This window comes from Podarcis melisellensis, assembly GCF_964234715.1.
Source record: "Podarcis melisellensis genome assembly, chromosome: 11".
NCBI lineage: Eukaryota > Metazoa > Chordata > Lepidosauria > Squamata > Lacertidae > Podarcis > Podarcis melisellensis.
In genome coordinates, this window is record NC_138543.1 from 48,667,835 (window position 1) to 48,688,098 (window position 20,264).

General features: G+C 42.0%; 1 protein-coding gene across 9 annotated transcripts in view; it reads right to left on the reverse strand.

The window, feature by feature from the left end:
- The window catches only part of NEDD4L (NEDD4 like E3 ubiquitin protein ligase), a 269,669-nt gene that overhangs the window by 57,703 nt on the left and 191,702 nt on the right, over nt 1–20,264 (reverse strand). For all 9 annotated transcript variants that reach the window (XM_081929590.1, XM_081929592.1, XM_081929591.1 and 6 more), the window contains 4 exons: nt 19,319–19,369; nt 8,032–8,093; nt 7,756–7,855; nt 4,910–5,076 (listed from right to left, as the gene is read on the reverse strand). In XM_081929590.1, coding sequence (XP_081785716.1) covers nt 4,910–5,076; nt 7,756–7,855; nt 8,032–8,093; nt 19,319–19,369 — 380 coding nt within the window. The remainder of the gene's footprint in view (nt 1–4,909; nt 5,077–7,755; nt 7,856–8,031; nt 8,094–19,318; nt 19,370–20,264) is intronic.

Here is a 20,264-nt window from a genome sequence, read left to right on the forward strand (position 1 = left end):
GCTTGTGGGGGGCCGGACTGTATGGGGGTGGTGGTGAACGAATTCCTATGCCCCACAAATAACCCAAAGATGCATTTTAAATAAAAGCACACATTCTACTCATGTAAAAACACACTGATTCCCAGACCGCCTGTGGGCCAGATTTAGAAGGTGATTGGGCCGGATCCAGCCCCCAGGCCTTAGTTTGCCTACCCATGGTATAAACCATCCTCACTACTGCAAGATCAAGGGGGGTAGTAATTTGGGGAGGGGCTCAGAAGCTTCATGAGCACCACAGGAAGACCTCAAGGGCTCCACTGAGCTCACGGCCACAAACAGATAACTGCAAAGATTTGAATAAGAACGGATTTTATTTTTTTTAATAAGAATGGAAGGAGTAAGAAATAAGCAGAATACAGGGGGAAACAAATGCAAAATTCCATCTAGCTAACTTAAGCTGAACAAGTTTCTCATTTGCATGCCGGAACTGCATTTGTTTGCAAGATGTTAGGTCAAATATCAAATTATTACGAGATTGGTCTATTTTCATCTTGGTGACAAGGAGGATAGACAATTGACTCCTTGATGGAACCAAATCAATGGGAAGGTGACATGGGAAAGGGCAATTATGGAGATGAGTGTTTATTGCTGTTGGTCAGGTAGGAGAGGTGAGACTCACAGTTATTTCCTTCTGACCAGGGCTAAATAGATTTTAGCATCTAAAACTTCATTATGGTGGATTAATGGGAAGCAAGGGAAATACATGCTGGACTAGTTGTGGGGAAATGAGAGTCCTTGGTTCAGTTAGAGAGACTTTTTTAAAAAGACTGGCACAGACTGTCGTGCCAGTGATATCATTCCTCTTTATCCAATAAATCAAACAATATTGATACACACGAAATGCCTACAAGCAAATTACAACAGAGCTACTCTGCTCTCTAAATGGATGGTAAACTTGTGAAAATCAGCATCAACTGCGGAGTCTCTAATCAAAAATGCCTTTGTACAATGGAGGAAACTCCCACACAGGGGAAATATCAGATAATGAGATGTGATAAATCCTGCTGTATAAACATAACTACAGGAGAAAAACGTCCCCATGTCCTGAAGGGACCATCTCTTCATTCTTCAATTTCACAGCGCTGAAAAACTTCGGAAGACTAATCAACAGAGTGAAGCATTGAAGAAGCTAGGCAGGCTGTATTGCATGGAATTACTATATTTTTTGCTCCGTAAGACACACTTTTTTCTTCTTAAAAAGTAAGGGATGTCTGTGCGTCTTATGGAGCAAATGCGTGGTCCCTGGAGCCAAATTGCCCAGGGGCAATAAGCAGATCATGGTTTTTGTTTGTTTTTTTGAAACAAAGCCGCTGATCGGTTGCCAATCGGGGAGAGAGATAAAGGATGCTAGAGATAAAGGAGGCTGCCTGGGAGGGTGGGAGGTAAAGACAGTATACTTGCAAAGGGGGAAAACAGGAAGACTAAAGCAATAAGGAGAGAAATTAGAATAAAAGGAGGAGCAAAAAACTGCTCCAGCTAAGGAAAAAACACTAAGGCAAACATGAGGGAAGGGAGTGTTGAAAGGAAACAGCTGATCGGTGGGATCGGAAGAGAAATAAGGGATGCGATAAGGGACGCTAGCGGAGGCTGCCTGGAAGGGGGGAGGTAAGAGCTCATGGATCCTCAGGATTTTTGCATTGGGTCACCCCAAATTCACCATCAGATCACGTCTGTGGCCACAGCATGAACCACAAAAATCATACATCCATTGTTTCGTTCAGAATATTTTTTTTTCTTGTTTTCCTCCTCTAAAAACTAGGTGCGTCTTATGGTCAGGTGTGTCTTATGGAGCGAAAAATACGGTAAACTGAAATGCTGAGAGGGGACCTCAAGATACAGCAGGCTTTAAACTAAAGATGTGTGTCTTACATGTCAATCCCACACATGTCTACTCTGAAGTAAGCCCCATGAAGCTCAGTGTACACAGGACTGCAGCCTAAAGAGACTCAGTAATGTTCATGATAGGCTCTGGTTCAAAATAATGAAACAAACCTGCAGTCTAGAAGGCTTGCGCAATAGGGCTTGCCCCTATTGGCTTTCCAGTGTCCCTCAAAATTAGCTTGGGGGATGAACCCCAAAAATGGTTACAGGGAAAGAACAGAGGGGACTGCAATGTTCACCACAGCACGGCGCTGAATTCCACCCAGTAAATGTAAAGGTCTCCGATTTAGGTCTATTTATATTGTAGATATGCTATGCGGCGGCTGCATTGATTTCCAATAGGACTCATTTCTAAGTAGTGTTTTAAATCACACAGTTTTAGACCACTAGAGTCAACAGGATTAACAATCCAATTCTATGTATCCTTACTCAGAAGTAAAACCCACTGGTGGAAAACTGGATTTAATCTTTAAACGTGTTTGGGATTGCAGCCAGTGCATCGGATTAAGCCTTAATAAGTGTGTGAAAATTGAGCAGTGAATTAGGTTCATGAAGGTGAAGCGGGAATAATGGAAGAGGCAATCACCAGTACAAATAAATAAAGCTGGTGTGAAAAGGCAACAGCAAAATAACATTCATTATAGTAGGTCAAACAATACATGAACTTAGACTTTTATTGTAATATTATTTTTTAAGTATTTTTTTTTAAATCAAGCATAAGCCAATATAGTTGGATTTATTTTCTCTGTAAACTAACCCTAAGACATATCCTAATGGCAAATCTAAGCACTCTGGTTCAAAAAAACCCACACTTGAAAATTTAGAAAAATCTGAAAGAGTCACCTTGTTATTCTGTTGCAACAGAACCATCAAGGAGATCTACACTGAGTGCAGCAGGAGGTTTTGTAAAAAAACTGCCCCTTTTATCAGATATACAACAAGTACTTTAATTTTATCACCACAAAGGCAGATTTTGGACGAACACATCTTGGATTGATGAACTGATATATGATCTAGCCCAGGGGTCTGCAACCTTTAAGACCAAAAGAGCCTCTTGGACCAGTTTCCAAAGGGAAAAAAAAAAACTGGGAGCCGCAAAACTCGTCATTCTAAAAATAACTTTTTTGTCACTTTTTAAAATTATTTCTTTGTTTGACCCCTCAGAATTACTCCTCCTCATAGAAATAAACGTTAAATTAACAAGTTACCTTTTTTGTGTGTGTGTTCTTCACTCCCCTTCAAAACAGTGACCAGCGTACATGCCCCCTTTCAATGCAGTGACCAGCGTACATGCCCCTTACAATGTAGCGGGCGGGAAGGTGACGTCGGGCGGGCGGGCGGGAAGGTGACTAACGCACGCACTGCCCCCATGCAACGTCACAGCCAGTACAGCGCCCACCGCAGTGGGGAGTGTTGGGGCGCACAATGCGCCTCCTCCCCTCATTAGTATCCGCCCCGGAGCCGCGGCAAAGGTGTAAAAGAGCCACATGCGGCTCCGGAGCCGCGGGTTGCAGATCCCTGATCTAGCCTTTTGCCCATGCATGCAGCCCTTTGTAGAGTGAGCAATCAAACCAGTAAGTCTCTAAGTAACCATAGTTTCCTGTTTCATCTGCACCGAGAAACTATGGTTACCAGTTTTAAAACAAGCTAGGGTCAGGTTTCATTTTTCTTTCAAAAAGAGAGGAGAATTATATGCATCTACGGGCAAAAGAGTTGTTCATATATTGACTTATTAAACTTCCATTAGAAATAATGACTATTTCTAATGACCTGGGATTTTAAATTTTCTATGCAAGCAGTGACTATGAAATTATGAACTTCCGTTTCTAGACAACTGCAAAACATTTTACAAACCATCAATTATGAGGCTACCTCCTAAAGCAGTTTGCATTACTTCACTGAAAATGCAGCACTGCTTGATGAATCTATCAGTCTCACAAGTGCAGGCTCCCTGATGAATGAAGGGTAGAATAAACGCAGATGAAACAGCTAACAGAAATGTGTGGCATTTAAATTGCTAGCTTCACCTTCCTTTACATTATCTTGAACAACAAATATTACTTTAGGGGTCTCATATTTCACCCCTCAACTATCAAACATCAGCTCTACAGGTGAGAACAAGCACAAACTTTTAAAGCTTCAGTCCAGTGCCCTGTTTTCAACAGTGACGAGTCAGAATCCTCCAGAAAACCCATGACCATGACAAGAAAGCTAAAGGCCTCTGCTGCTGTTTGTCCACCAAATTTGGATACAGAGATTCCATTTAGTTCTGGAAGACCTGCTCTCTGCCTTGCAGGTCTTCTCCCACCTGACCTGGGAGGGCGGGGCCCGGACTGACTCCAGCTACAAAAGCTGAGGCTGCTGAAAATACTCTAGGGCTAAGTTGTTGCTGAGGCTTCTTTGTTGTGGGGAGATTGTTGCTGTTGGTTTTTTATACAGTGGTACCTTGGGTTAAGTACTTAATTCGTTCCGGAGGTCTGTTCTTAACCTGAAACTGTTCTTAACCTGAAGCACCACTTTAGTTAATGGGGCCTCCTGCTGCTGCCGCACCACCAGAGCCCAATTTCTGTTCTTATACTGAAGCAAAGTTCTTAACCTGAAGCACTATTTCTGGGTTAGTGGAGTGTGTAACCTGAAGCGTATGTAACCCGAGGTACCACTGTATCTTTATTTTAGAACTTGTGATTTATGCGGTATTGTTCAGTTTGCTTGTGTTTAATGTTTATATTTGTTGCTTATGACTACTTTTGTCATAAACGTGTATTTTGTTCACATTGTAAGCAGCCTTGAGCATGGTTTGAACTGTGAAGCAGCAGCACATAAATAAAATTATGTATGTCTGTATTATGGGTAATAGCTGTTGATGGGCTTTTCCACCATTAATTTTTCCTCCTACTTTAGAAAGCCGTTTGGGTTGCTGATCATCAGCACATCTTGCGGTGCTCAGTATCATAAGTTAATTATACGCTGCATGAAGGCATGTACTTACATTAAACTTGGCCGGTGCCACTGCGTTGTCCTGTTGTTATGGTTGACGTAGTAGGTACGCCCAAGGTTGTCCACTTTTTCTTCCCATCCAGGAGGTAAGGGAGGTGGCGGTAATTCCTCTTGGCGTTGAGATGGAGAATCATTGGAGTCCACCACTTCCCAGCCATGCTTTGAAGGGGGGAAGGAGAGGAAAATGCAAATTAATTTGAAAAAAACCGATTCAAGTGTATGCAACTTTCTAGCATGACAGAAGAGAAGCAACAGGGCTTTCAAGTAGTCAAAATTTCACATAATATAGTAGCAGCGAAACATGCTGCATGGTAGCACTGACAAAGCAAGCATTTGTTTACGGTAAGCTGTTCTCCCGATGCACTCAACAAGGACTCACTCCATCCCTCCAAATACCGTATTGTTCGCTCTATAAGACGCACTTTTTCCCTCCTAAAAAGTAAGGGGAAATGTGTGTGCGTCTTTTGGAGCGAATGCAGGCTGCGCAGCTATCCCAGAAGCCGGAACAGCGAGAGGGATCGCTGCGCAGTGCTCCCTCTTGCTGTTCTAGTTTCTGGCTTAGCCCCTCAGTCCCTTCCCCCACCTCCCGGAAAAGCCCCCAAGAGCCACTCTCCCTTTAAAGAGCTGCACGGAGCGTGTGTGTGGCTCTTGGGGGCTTTTCCCTGAGGAGGGAGAAGGGCAGCCCATCAGTGACGGGCTGCACTTCTCCTTCCTTGGGGAAAAGCCTGCAAGCGCCGCACACACACTCCACGTGGCTCGTGAAAGGGAGCGCTGAGCAGAGCCTGGGATGCATACAGGCTCTGCTCAGCGCTCCCTTTAAAGAATTTTTTTTCTTGCATCCCCCCTCTAAAAACTAGGTGCGTCTTATGGTCAGGTGTGTCTTATGGAGCGAAAAATACAGTATCGTGTTTCCATGAAAGCTAGACTGAGGAGCATCACCTCCAAATAAAGATCTAAAGAATGGGGGAGAATCTGTTGAGCAGGATGGCATAGGGCTTTACGAGCAGATGGCATAGGGCTTTAAAAGGAATCACCTGTACAGTGGTACCTTGGTTGTCGAATGGCTTGGCTCTCGAACAAATCGGCTATAGAACGCCGGAAACCCAGAAGCAAGTGTTCCAGTTTGCGAACGTTTTTTTGGAAGCCAAACTTCCAATTGAGTGCAGGAGGTTCCTGCAGCCAATCGGAAGCCACAACTTGGTTTCTGAACGGTTCCAGGAATCAAACTGACTCCCGGAATGGATTAGGTTCAACAACCAAGGTACCACTGCACTTTGAACTGGACATAGAAGCATATAGACAGTTATACAGTTATAGCACAGATGGGGAAGAAGGGAAATAGCATTTTTATACAGGGCCTATTTCTCAAGAAAAGAGGCAGGCTGCTACATCCTGAACTAGCCCCCCTCTCCTAACCACCTTCAAAAGTCAGCCTTACAGAAAGCACATCTCACTAGTGAAATATAAATGGTGGAAAAAGCATGGTTAAGGCTGATCCCCCCCTCCCGCGATTTAGCGAAAACACAAAGCACTTCTTTCCTTGATAAACTTTGGAGAGTAAGAGAGTTATTTTAGTTTGCCCAATATTGCTGGAATTTTGCTGCAAAGAGCAGCTCTGTTCTGCAATGTGACATAGCAAAATGGGAAGAAATTCTATGCTTGCTTCGTAACCCAGAATTGGCATTTATTCAATTAGGACTGAAAACAATGCTTCGTCCTTGAGGTCATCACTAGGAATAAAGGCTGAAATGGCTCGTATCTGATTCACTCATATCATGAAAAGATACAATTTCAATAGAAAGCTGTTGCAGCTCTCATGGCTGATTCATAAAACACTTTGGATGTGTTAACAGCGTGGGCTCTTTGGCTTGTGACAAATGACAAACTTACAAGTAACATCCACCCTAATGCATTCCCACCCACTCAAGCCACAGGTCACCAGCGCTGCAGCAACGTTTGAAGAAAGCAGTTGCATTGTAAGCTGCGATTGAAGTAGCATAATTGAGTAGTCAGATGAAAGCTTTTTCTGCAGATTTTGTTCTCCCTGCCGTAGCAATCCACGTCATATTCTGCTGAAAGGATCCCATGAACTTGATGCTTCACTCCTGAAACGATCTCTCTTGCCCACACCTGCGGAATCGCTCTGTTTATGCATTTCAGCATTTATTTTGAAAATTTATATGCTTCACCACCGACAACAAATCGTGTTCCCAGGGCCGCTCAGAATCATACTTAAAAATGTAAGCACGTAATGATAAGATAGAACCAATAGTAAAAAGAAGAAGAACAGAAATCGCAGCAAAGATTTAGCAGAGCATCATGTATTAGCTCTTAGAAACAAAATATAGATATGAGGAAATTCTGTTCATCTTCTTCAAGGGACAAAGTGCTTGATAGAATATGGTGTCTCCCTTCTTTCTTGCAGAACTTGCAGATTATAACGATTTTCCATTACTGAAATTGAGCTTGGCCATCAAAGTTCATTTTTGTTAATAGCTGCAGAATCTGGCTGCTGTGCTGTAGACGGGAGCCTGAGTTGAATAACAAAACAAACTTGGCTCAGCTATCTGAATCTGGAGTAGCTGAGGTCCTCACTATTGTACTGAAACTTTGACCTAAGCCCAGTGTTAATGTTTTTACACAATTGTAAGCTTTCGGTGTTTTATGGATCTGAAAGTCGCTGCGAAACCTTTTGTGTGGAAAGTGACAATTAAATGAAAGAAATAATAACAAGAATACCTTTTAGCAATATGATCAGTAAAGCAGAATGTCTATCAGATATGCAAAAGTTACAGAGAAATAAAGAAATTTGGAAACCTCGTATTTAAAGCAGTTTACCTCAGAATCCTCCCTCTGATCACCATCCTCTTCTTGCCCTCCGTTTTTTGGCATATATGCCATCTTCAGCCTCAGAAATCCCTTTACTCGAGATTTGTGACTACAGAGGAAATAGTAAAAAAGGAGGGATAAATAATGTCCTGTTGAACTTGAAAAGCACTTAGTTTTAGCTATCTATCAATCTGTACATAAACTGTAAATTACACAGTACACATATTATGTCTTTACTATTCTTCTGCTATATTATTCATCTATAATATATGTCCATATTCTCACCTTCTTGGCCTGAGGAGGAAATCTTTAAAAGTATACGGCCTTTCCATGGTTGGGTCTTCAGTCTATTGGGACAAAAAATAAATCATTAATGCTCACGAGCACATGAGTGCACGCTCTAGTAAAATGTAAACAGGAGACCTACAGAAATTACATTATTCCAAACTCTGCCGCTCTTGCAACCATTGTGTATTGTCAGCTGAGCATTTCCACCAGGTGTCGCTCTCAACACCGCTAATAGCTCAGCCCAACAATCAATGCTGTGGAAGCAGAAGTAGTTACAGATGCACAAAGTTGTTTACTACTAATCTCAATGAAGCAATGGTCCAAGTCACAAGCAGAGGCCTGTTTTCCAATCACCAACTTTGAGAACGCACATTGCAAAGTGCCAAGAAGCACGATAACTGCAACAACTGAAGGCGCTGAGAACGACACGCACAAATTTTTTTTGGTTTAGCAGTCAGAGCTGGCTCCTACGTCTAAGATAGTCCTCATGGCTTGTTCTATGAGACATTCCACAAACCAAAAAGATGAGGTTTCCATGGGTATTTACTGTCAACACTTTCCCCCACCTAGCCCTACCATAAGCTTATGTTCCAAAAGAAGCGGTCACATCATTTTCTCCAATCGTCAACAGTCCTGGAATTAAAATGACAGACTTGAATTCCTAGATGTCTCCATCTATCAGAATCAAGGTAACGTGGAGCCATAACCAAATTTGCTAAGGATAGTCTGCAGACATATCTTATTTATATAGGATGACAACTATAGATTTTATAAAGGAGTCATATCGATCAGAATCAAGATAATCTGGAGCCATAACCAAATTTGTCAAGGAAATTTTGCAGACTTTTCTTATTCATCTAGGGTGACAGTTATAGATTTGATAAAACAGTTGTATTAAATAACTACACAGAAGGACCAAGCTAAGTATTTGATAGTTTGGGTTTTTGCATTAAAAACTGCCCTCTCGGAACTTGTCATTGAAAATACAGGATTTTTTAAAAGAGTTGCATTAATGGAAGCAGTTCCCCTCCTCAGAAATATCAAGTTCTTGTGCAAGCATTAAATGGACAATTTCTGAAGGGGAAAGAAAACATATTAGCACTAAGCATGCACTGCAACAGGGGTCAGAATTTCATTGTAGAGTTGCTAACAAAATGCTAAAGGTCTTAATGTGCTATGTAAACAGTGATGACCAAGATAAACGATACCCCCACAATCTTAGTGTTTGTGCAGCGGAAGCACAGAGAATTTGGGTCGGTCCTAGAATGCAGGCTTTTCCTCGGTTGAAAAAAAAAACACATCTTCAGATTACCTTTTTTTTTTTTTTGCAAAAATTTTATTAGTTTTTACAATATCAATGACAAACAAAAACATAAAACAAACAAAACATAACAAACATAAATCATAACCTTATTGAAAATAACAGTTATTTACTTTGTAAAACGACTTCCTCGTTTCCCCTTAGTTGAAATTCATTGCATATCCTTATAACGGTTTTCCAAATCCCAATTTTAATACCCTTTAAATTAAACATTAACATCTTTAAATCTTCTCCTTCTTGCATTAAAGATATTATTTTATCAGTTAACATAGATACAATCCTAAGCCCTTTAGGTACTTGGACGCTATTTCCAGTTATTTTAGCTTAACAAATTTAACTAAATAATCATTAAATTTCTTCCATTCTTCGTGGTGTTCCTTCTGGTCGCAGACTCTTCCGGTTATATGGGCTAGCTCCATACAATCCATCATCTTCATCTGCCATTCTTCTACTGTTGGTAATTCTTGAGTTTTCCACTTTTTAGCTAACAAAAGACGAGCCGCAGTTGTGGCATACAAAAATAGATTAACATCTTTCTTGGGCAATTCTGAACCTGTTATTCCAAGAAGAAAGGCCTCTGGTTTCTTTATAGATGTATATTTCAACATTTTTTTCAATTCATTATAAATATTTTCCCAGAAGTCTTTCACCTTGGAGCAGGTCCACCACATATGCAAGGATGTTCCTTCCTTTTCTTTACATTTCCAACATGTATTATCACAATTATGATACATCTTTGCTAATTTTACAGGGGTCAAATACCATCTATACATCATTTTCATAATATTTTCCTTTAACAAAGTGCATGCGGTGAACTTCACCCCTTTCTTCCACAATCTTTCCCAGTCCTCAAACATTATGTTATGTCCTAAATCTCTTGCCCAATCTATCATCACCAATTTAACTTGTTCATCTTTCGTATGCCAGTCCAGCAAAAGCTTGTACATTTTAGGTAAGTTTTTACCTTCAGTATCTAACAACTCCATCTCCAACTTAGATTTTTCCTGAAAATCTAAGTCAGATTACCATTTAAAAAAATAACTATTAATCAATCTTACAACCTTGATATGAACTTTTATATTGTTTAACTGGAAACAAAGATTTTCTTCTCAGCAACATAGCATCTTAATTTGTACTTGCCTGGTGATTTCTATTTATGAACATGCAAATGACAATAACCCTACTTAGGTGGCAGGGAATGGAGGCTGCAATGAGAGTCTGCCTTGAGCCCTGCCTCAAACATCCCTGAGCACACCGACTAGACTACAGTCGATCTCCAGTTGAGAAGCCAGGTCTGAAGGGAGATTCTACGTGTTGGTGCTATTCAAAGTGTTGGTGCTGTCCTTTAAAGCCCTAAATGGCCTCGGTCCAGTATACCTGAAGGAGCGTCTCCACCTCCCATCATTCTACCCAGACACTGAGGTCCAGCGCCGAGGGCCTTCTGGCGGTTCCTTCACTGCAAGAAGCCAAGTTACAGGGAACCAGGCAGAGGGCCTTCTTGGTAGTGGCACCCGCCCTATGGAATGCCCTCCTACCAGATGTCAAAGAGAAAAATAACTACCAAACTTTTAGAAGACATCTAAAGGAGCCCTGTTTAGTGAAGCTTTTAATGTTTAATAGACGATTGTATTCTAATATTCTGTTGGAAGCTGCCCAGAGTGGCTGGGGAAACCCAGCCAGATGGGCGGGGTATAAATAAATTATTATTATTATTATTATTATTATTATTATTATTTGCATATAGCTGAGTGTGTTAAAAACCCTACTTGTACACAGGAACCCCGTCTTATCTAAGTGCACTTGCCATGGGCACCCAAGTGCTTTAGCATTAGAACTCCAAGATGCGATCCTTAAAACTGATATGACTCTGCATGTTCCTTCAGTATCTCACCATAGAAAACACATTCAAATACAAATCAATAGATATTTAGGAGAGAGATGAGATGATCGTTTACAAGACTATTCCTCAGAACAGGATGCTGGTGGAACATCTCATTTTCAATACTTGGGGGAAGTTAAGACCCTGGAATGTTGCTGCCAGCCAGTGTAGGAAGATGGAGAAGTGGAATGATTCAGTGTAAAGTATGAGGATCTTACAGTGTTATAGTAAAGGTTATACATGAAAGATAATACAGGCGAAACACCTTGGGAAGTCTGGGAAAGCATTTCATCGTCATTATTGATAATCATGGCTTAAAATGGGGCTTGCTGAGCCAAAAAGAAAATTCTAATTTGGCTTGTTTAAAGAACAAAACAGCAAATGACGTATATCAATACATGATAATGGCAAATTCACACCTATATGACCGCCAGCTTCTGGACTACATACGAAAATCTAGAACAGCGAATCTGTTTAATAAAGAGAAATAATGTTTGGCAGACCATCAATAGTCATAAGAAAGCGGTGTGTGTGTATGTGTGTGTGTGTTGAAGGGTGAGCTAGGTAGAAAGAGAAATACGTTTCCTGTAAAATGTATTCCCTTTTTTTCCTAAGCCAACAACGTCTCTCACAAGGTTGTTGCAAGAATAAATGAGATAAGTGTTATAATGCACTTTGTACGTTTAACAGAAATGATTAATTATAGTAATAAAATGGTGTGTGCTGATTGAGGATATTGGAAGGCTTCCAACTGCACTGTAAATTTTTAATGCAGATACTTAACCCAAGAATGAAACTGCTCAGACATTTCTTTAAAACCTGCATTATGAGAGCAAATGGACTAGAACAGCTGCACTGAAGACGTATTAAAATCCCAGACGAAAATGAACTTGCTGCATTCAGGACTCCAGGCACAGCAGCAGAAACTGTGAAAACACAGTCTGGGATTGTTCTTCATCTCCAGTCGCTGCTAGATGGGGGACCCCTTTGAAAGACCTGGACTCTGGCCTGATCTGACACTGCGGTTGTCTGCTAGAGATTTTTCTATCAAAGCACCGAGCAGCTGATTCCAGCCCAAAGGAGAATAGTACGATAGAACCATTACAGAATAAGATGGTTTGCCTGGGAAGAAAAATGTCACCCAAATTTGCACGCTCGCATATTATGTGCAGAGATCAGAACACAATATTTCTTCTGCCACACAGACCCTAGCTAGTACTGGCCTGAACATGTCTGCCAATATATATATATCCACTCTGAGAATGCCCATTTGCCTACACGGAAACCTTTGAGGGAATTTCTGCAAATGGATCTAACGCTAACTCAAAGGTAAACAGTAGCATCCCAAGAAAAGCAGCTGAGAAAACTCAAAACAGCAAGCTCCCTTCTTGCACAACAGCTGCCTGGCAGCCCCAAGGAGTGAAAAGCCTCCATCTATTCTGCTATTTATTAATCCTAATCAACATTCAGTTCATGCCAGCAGCCAGGCATATGCAGCCAGACGCGCAGAGCTACATCAATTTGTATGATCTTGCAGAAAAGAAGACGTCTTTACAAGCCCACAGTGGTCGTGTCCACACAAAATGCTAAACCATGGTCTAGTGCAAGGGTAGATAAATATTTCTGCTTTGCCCCTGAGGGCTGTAAGGAACAGTGTGTAGGGTGATCAGGGGTTACATGCCAGGGGGCATAGCCAAAATTCTCTCTCTCAAACACACCCATCCCTCCTCCAACAGAGCTGTGAGAAGAATTCAATTTCGCTTTTATTGAATTAAGTGTTACTGAGTATTATGTTCAAACCGAGGATCCTAGCTTAAAACAGATTCCGATGAAATGAATAAACCAGATTCATAGCCCATGGTTTAAAGCTGACATTTTACTCACCCATGTCTGCGGTACAGGAAACAGATAAGTATAGACAAAGTAAGCAGAATTAAATTCCTGGCTGCGGTATTAGTAATATGTATTACCACAGTACTATTACATGTTTGGCTTTCTTCCTTTTAATAGAATAATGTTATCTCAAAGAGTCTCGTTTGCCTAAAATCCTTAAGCTGCAACCTCTGATGTGTGGTATAACGTTTTCCACAAGCTTCTCCACTGCTGTATTTTTCTGCACAAAATTTCCTTTTGAAAAAATAATAATAATGCATTGTTTGCTAACAGTAACATAATGGATAGATACAATGCAAGCAGAATTGGGAAACTTGCATTGCAAAACAGTCAAATCTAAAATGGAAGGCGTACGCTATTTTCGGCCGGCCGGCCCTGTGAATGCCGTGTATTTATGAACACAGCTCTTCAAATCTGCTAAAGTTATCTTGTTAACAGTTTTCAGTGCCTCCGTTTTCTTTCTCTCAACAAGGTTATTACAACAGTTGAGTTGTCAAATCTAAAAATACTTACAAATATTCTACTGAAAGCAATATTCTACTGAAAGCAATTTCCAGTGAAAACTTTGCAATTGTATGAATACTATGTTTATTAGGGGCTATCGCTCTTGCTTGCTGCCCACCCACCCACTACCCTCTGCCACCCCCAACCCCCTTTACAACTCACCAAAAAAATCCTCCACTTACAGTTTTGCCCCCCCAACCCTCTCTCCTCTTTCTGTACAGCTTGCCCCCCAAAACTATCCCTATCTCCTTACAAACTTATCCGACAACCACCTGCCCGCCACCCCCATCCCTGTGCTTGCTCTGTTGCTGCTGAAGAAGTGAGTTCCTCTAAGTTTGCATTTTAAAATACAGGCCTTCTTCTCTTAGCAGCAGGGGGCAAACAAAGGGGAGAAAGACTTTCTCGCTTTCACTCCCTTCTCCTGCAGCCATTTGTGGCAGTGGGGTTGTGGGAAGGCCTACCTGGGCTGGCCACTTGCCCACTCACTTGACCTAGAATCATAGAATTGGAAGAGACCACAAGGGCCATCGAGTCCAACCCCCTGCCAAGCAGGAAACACCATCAGAGCACTCCTGACATATGGTTGTCAAGCCTCTGCTTAAAGACCTCCAAAGAAGGAGACGCCACCACACTCCTTGGCAGCGAATTCCACTGTCGAACAGCTCTTACTGTCAGGAAGTTCTTCCTAATGTTTAGGTGGAATCTTCTTTCTTGTAGTTTAGAACCATTGCTCCATGTCCGCTTCTCTGGAGCAGAAAACAACCTTTCTCCCTCCTCTATGTGACATCCTTTTATATACTCGCTCCAAGATTCTTGAGCAAGGGTCAGCAAACTTTTTCAGCAGGGGACCGGTCCACTGTCCCTCAGTCCTTGTGGGGGGGGGGGCGGACGGACTATATTTTGGGGAAAAAATAATGAATTCCTATGCCCCACAAGAAACCCAGAGATGCATTTTAATAAAAGGACACATTCTACTCATGTAAAAACAAGCTGATTCCTGGACCATCCGTGGGCTGGATTTAGAAGGCGATTGGGCCACATTTGGCCCCCGGGCCTTAGTCATAGCTGTCAACTTTTCCCTTTTCTTGTGAGGAATCTTATTTGGAATAAGGGAATTTCCCTTTAAAAAAGGGAAATGTTGACAGCTATGGCCTTAGTTTGCCTAGCCATGTTCTTGAGCTATGCTCGCCATTTTAACTTGTCTGCCCACTCAGTCGTCAATGTGGTGACAGACAAGCGCCAAGTACACAGTATGGAGAGAAATGACATAAAATTCTGCTTTTATGATCCCCATCACATCACAGGTTTCAGTTAAGGTACTCTGGGCAAGTGGTGAAAAACAACAACACATACTTAACAGCATGTAGAATTGACAGCACATGTTTTTTTCAGTGTTGCTTAGCTGAGTCAAAATAACATGCTAACTCAAAACTGGGGGGCGGAATTAGCGCACTGGAAGTTTTTTGTCAGAAAACTCACACCACGTGCTCATTTATGGATGCGTAAATGGATACTGCACAGCTGTTAGCCATTAACACCCCCCCTCAAAAATTCTATATAATATTCAGTTATGCCCCACTGCAGTGGTTGCACTTTGAAGCCGTGTGGCTCCCAGGACTGTGGGGAGCTGTGTGGACATTTATAGGTATGGATGCAGAGAAGAAAATCAGTTGCTGTGCTCTGTCTTTTTAGTATCCATTTTCTACCTGTGAATTGGTATTTCTGGAGGAAGAAGGATTTCTACTGCTTCCTGTCAAGTTAACAGCATGACCATTTTATCAAATTTATGACGGTCCCCTCTTCCGCTGATTCACAACAGGAACCAAGTCATGCAAAAATATATATTTACCCAATTTAGCCTTCAAGAAGCATTCAGCAGCCATTCCACCCAGTTCTCATTCCCAAGCGATATATCCACAGAGCATTTCTACCCACGAGTCTCCTGCAGAGCTAAATATTTAGCTAGCTTTCTTTAAAAGGCCAGCTCGATGTGAAAACCCTTATTTGTCGGGATGAAACACAGTCTGTTTTTCAGTTCTGAACAGTTTTCAGCAAGAGTGTTTTCACTGTGCAAAAGGAGAATTTCCATGGAGCAGACAAGTGACTGAAATGTGTTAAGAGTCTCCAAAAGCAGTGCCACTGTCTGACACTGGGAAGATGGGCATTAAAAACATTCTCCTTGTTCTAGGCTTGAATGTTTGCTTGTTAACACATTTTTAATGCTTCCTTATTCTTGGTGAGTGCACCAGTCAAGTCCATAAGCATGTGTCTTGCATATAAAAGAGAACAGAAGATGCAGAGGCTGTGAATTCCCTTTTTCTGCTCTCTCTAACTATGGTCTAGAACTGGAAGCTTCACATCATTTTTATTTCAGTGTAATAGATGTGAACTTTGATGTAAGACTATGAAAACAGGTGCAGCAATACAGACCATGCTTTTCTCTCCTTTCACTTTCCGCAGTAAACTATCATGTAGCTTAACATCTGCACCAAGGTTAACTCTAACTATGATTATTTTAACACCAGGGTTTGCAGGTGTTCATCTGCCCATGTTTGAACGCTTGCCTAGAAAGTGCTGCGGCTTCCAGCTACAAAATGGCTATCGTTGGGGGCATGGTGATAACAAAAAATTAGGGACAGTACAGTCATTGCTGCTTCGCCGCCACCACTCAACAAGTCCTGTATGTTGGTACGTCCTGCTGGTTCTGATTGTGGCGACCACAATAGTACTGATCACACACAGAGAGCAATGCCCATGCTCTCCAATAACAGGGAGCATTCCCTAGTACCAGACATACCTCAGCCGCTGTCTGTTGCACAGACAGCACATGAACACACTCACCCCAAGCATACAGACCACAGTCATCTCTCTCAGTCACCCATGCATCTATCCCTCTCTCTGCCCAGCTGCATCTTTCCGAATCACACACACATCCAGAAAAACGCCTCCAAAGAAGGACCTACCCTTGAAATAAAACCAATCCTCCCTCAAAATAAAAATTCAAGGGCCACCGTCCAGGTGCCCACAGTTTGGTGATCTCTACACTATGGCTTCATATGCCACAGTTTATGAACCTGTCAACAAGCACCACAGATGTGATTCCCTTCCCCTGTTTACTGGCTTTGGAACAGCGATCCTGGCTTGCATTAAGTCAAGGGCTCCTTGTTGTATCTTTGCATGGATCCAGCACACAACAGGAAGGGGGAGATGGGTGTGTCCATGGCACTATGACACCACGGACAAATGTCCAAAGACAGCCAGAGGGGTTGCAAACTCTGGTTCAAATATTGGGTTACATCCAAGACGTTGACAAGCTCCATTGAAATCAATGGGATGTCAGCTAATAATGACTAAATTCCATTGACTTTGATGGATCTGTTTCTAAGGAGGACTAAGTTTGGATCAAAGCCATAGCTGGCATTAATATTGGTACAGATGCAATGTGGCGGCTGTGATCAGCTTGGAGAGATGGTCTCATTAGGTGGTGCTGGGAATTTTCTACTCTGCCCCGTAGTCTTAGGCATATGTGTTTTCAGGTTTCCACCTTGTCCCCTATGCTTTCTAACACCTACAGGAAACCACTGGGGAAAGCCATTTGTACACCGATGAGACAGCTCTTTGATTAAGAGGTTTATAAATATTCTAAATAAATTAGTAAAATTTGGCAGGTTGGACTGAGGTATCAGTAATACGCCGATGCAGCGCTATCTCTGTTTTCTACCTACAAATCGCAGGGAGGCTGTGGAACTGTTGGAACAGGTGTGCATAGGCTGGTTGGGACAGAAACATTACAAGAATTCTGCAACAGACTTAAGAGATCTGTAAGTGTGCACTGGCTCATTATAATTTGGTGTTTGCAATAATTGCAATTGCTTTTCCCCCCACGGTATTTTGAACATATTTTCCCATCAGTGCTTTGGGGTTTCTCGGTGTGTTTTGCAGAAAACTTAGACTAAACACACTTTCTGGAATCTGTTGTTCTCCTGCTCTTAAAGGCAATGTTTTCTGTTACAGGGACTTCTCATTATCAACGACAAAGCACATTCAATGTTGTTATTTTAGGTTTAATTAAAAAAAAAAAGACAGAAGCTTTCCACGGGAACCATGTTGCTTTCCTACATATAGCAGCTGCATGGGGGGCTGACGCCACTGACGTAAGATGGAAACAGCTATTTCAAAAGAGCCCTGTGGCATCGCACGTAGTTTTTCCACAAGGAATAGAAAATTGCAAAGAGCTAATTTTTTATGAATCATTTGGAACAGAGTATTACTTCTAACTAGGTCCCAAGTGGTTTAGTTTTAGAGCAGCAGCGGGGAACCTTTCTGAAAACACTTTTGTGGTTGTCAACCGGTTTGACAAATGGAGTTAAAACATTAGAGCTTATTAGGAACGTTTAACAAGTTTTCTGCTGGCTGTGCTCTGGTGCAATTCAGGAGAGGACAGTAATCTCCGGTTAGTGACAACCCTACCAGGTTGAACGTCTAGCACATTTGTAAAACTCAGCACTAAAAACACAACTGAGATCAATACCAGCAGTAGAATAAGAATTCCTATTACTTAATCTCATGTCGTGAGTCTTTTACTCTTTTTATATACAGTGGCACCTTGGAAGTTGAACGGAATCCGTTCTGGAAGTCTGTTTGACTTCCAAAATGTTCAGAAATCAAGGTGTTGCTTCTGATTGGCTGCAGGAAGCTCCTGCAGCCACTTGGAAGCTGCGGAAGTCGCGTTGGACGTTTGGGTTCCAAAGAACGTTCACAAACCGGAACACTCACTTCCAGGCTTGCGGTGTTCATGAGCCAAAACATTCAACTTGCAAGGCGTTCGGGATCCACGGTACAACTGTACTCAAGACACTTGAACTCTAAGCTTTTAACCAGTGCTTTGTGGGGTTCTTCAAGTGTTTTGGACTGTAACTCCTATCGGTCCCAGCTAGCATGGCCAATGGTCATGGGTGAAAGCAGCGGGACAGCAAAACACTGGGGAAGGCTGCTTTAAAGAACTAGGAATATATGGTGGAAGCAAACTGCTGCTATATGATACGTTGCATTCGTTGCCTGTAGAGTGGCCAACAGCACAAGTTACGTCATCAGCTCACATTGGGTGTTGTATATCATCCTAATATATAAAAATGGTGCAGCTCCTGCCTATCTTATCCTTGGCTGAGCACCATCTGAATGGCTAACTCCACCCATCCCTACATGCCCTACTACTGATGCTAGAGTAAGTTACCAAATATGGGCTTGGTATCTATGTGTTTCCGTAGTCTGCAAAGGCCTATCATGGGGCTTTAGAAATTTGCCCTAAAGTTACAGAGGGGAAGGGAAAGCCACTCTTCTCCACACATGAACCAGATGATAGGGGTTTCTGGAGCTCTTCTTTTGTTCGTCTACCCCACCCTGACATCATGCAGATTTGGGACTGTGATGCAGTACTACATTTTTATGTATATAGGAAGATATTGTTTAAACCAGGGATGGGGAGCCTGTAGAACCACCCCCTCCCCCCCCCGATGTTGCTGGACTACCAACTCCCATAATCCCTGATAGTTGGCCCTGTTGGTTTGGGGTCAATGGGAATCGGAGTCCAGAAAGACCTGGAGAGTCACAGATTCCCCATCCTTGGTTTAAGCCATTGTCCCAGGAGCTTGGATGCAGTAGAGAAGGTTGTAAATAAAATATCTTACCGGAAGATGATTAAGTGGCACATCCACTTGACCCAGGAAGTCGTCTCTGGTCTGTTAATGAAACAGAAAAGACATTAAATCATCATTAAGACATAATTTGTTCATTAAATCAGTCCAACTGACGACATTACATCATGCTAATTTCTGTAGCAGCCTTGAACATTATCAACTGCATACCCCCAAAACGCCTCCCCTTACGGAGCCAATGTCTTCTGTTAGTAAAAGCATCCCAATTATTTCTAACGTTGCTTCGGCCCTCACGCAGGCTCACATGATATTTAATAGTCGGTAAAAATAAAAGTTGAGAGTCAAAAGTCCTGCAATGTTTTTCTTCATTTCAAAGTCAGCAAAAAGTGCATCAGAACCTCAGATGTGGTTAAAACAACGAGCCTTTTTTGCACTTTTGCACTATGGTGATGTTATTTCCTGCTGGAAAAGCAAGTTATTCTTTCTGAAAGAAAAGTTAATGCCCCCTTTAAGAGTTACATAAGTGCCTTCAGGCTCACTAAGCGTTCCTCAACGTAGAGATCTCCCTGTTCATTGCAATGGACAGATCTGGTCCATGCATGCAAAGTGATGACCAATTTCTCCGGGACAATAAATGACTTACTGTCCAAAGATTAATTACCTGCACATACTAGGAAGATAGGAAGTTCCCTTATACTGAGTTCGGCAATTGGTCCTTCTATCTCGGTATCATTTACATTGGCTGACACCAAAGTTTTCATACAGGAGAATGTGCCAACCATACCTAGGCATGCCATGTGCTGAAATGGGGATTTCTGGTATGCAAGACACATGCTCTATCACTGAGCTATGGCCCTCCCATATCTGTAAACAAATCCTGGACCAGGAGTATGTTTTAGAATCAGCAGAGTTAAAAGCAAATTGGGAGAAACAGTTAAAAGCAAGTATATACAAGTTTTCAAAAGATGAATCAAAGCCA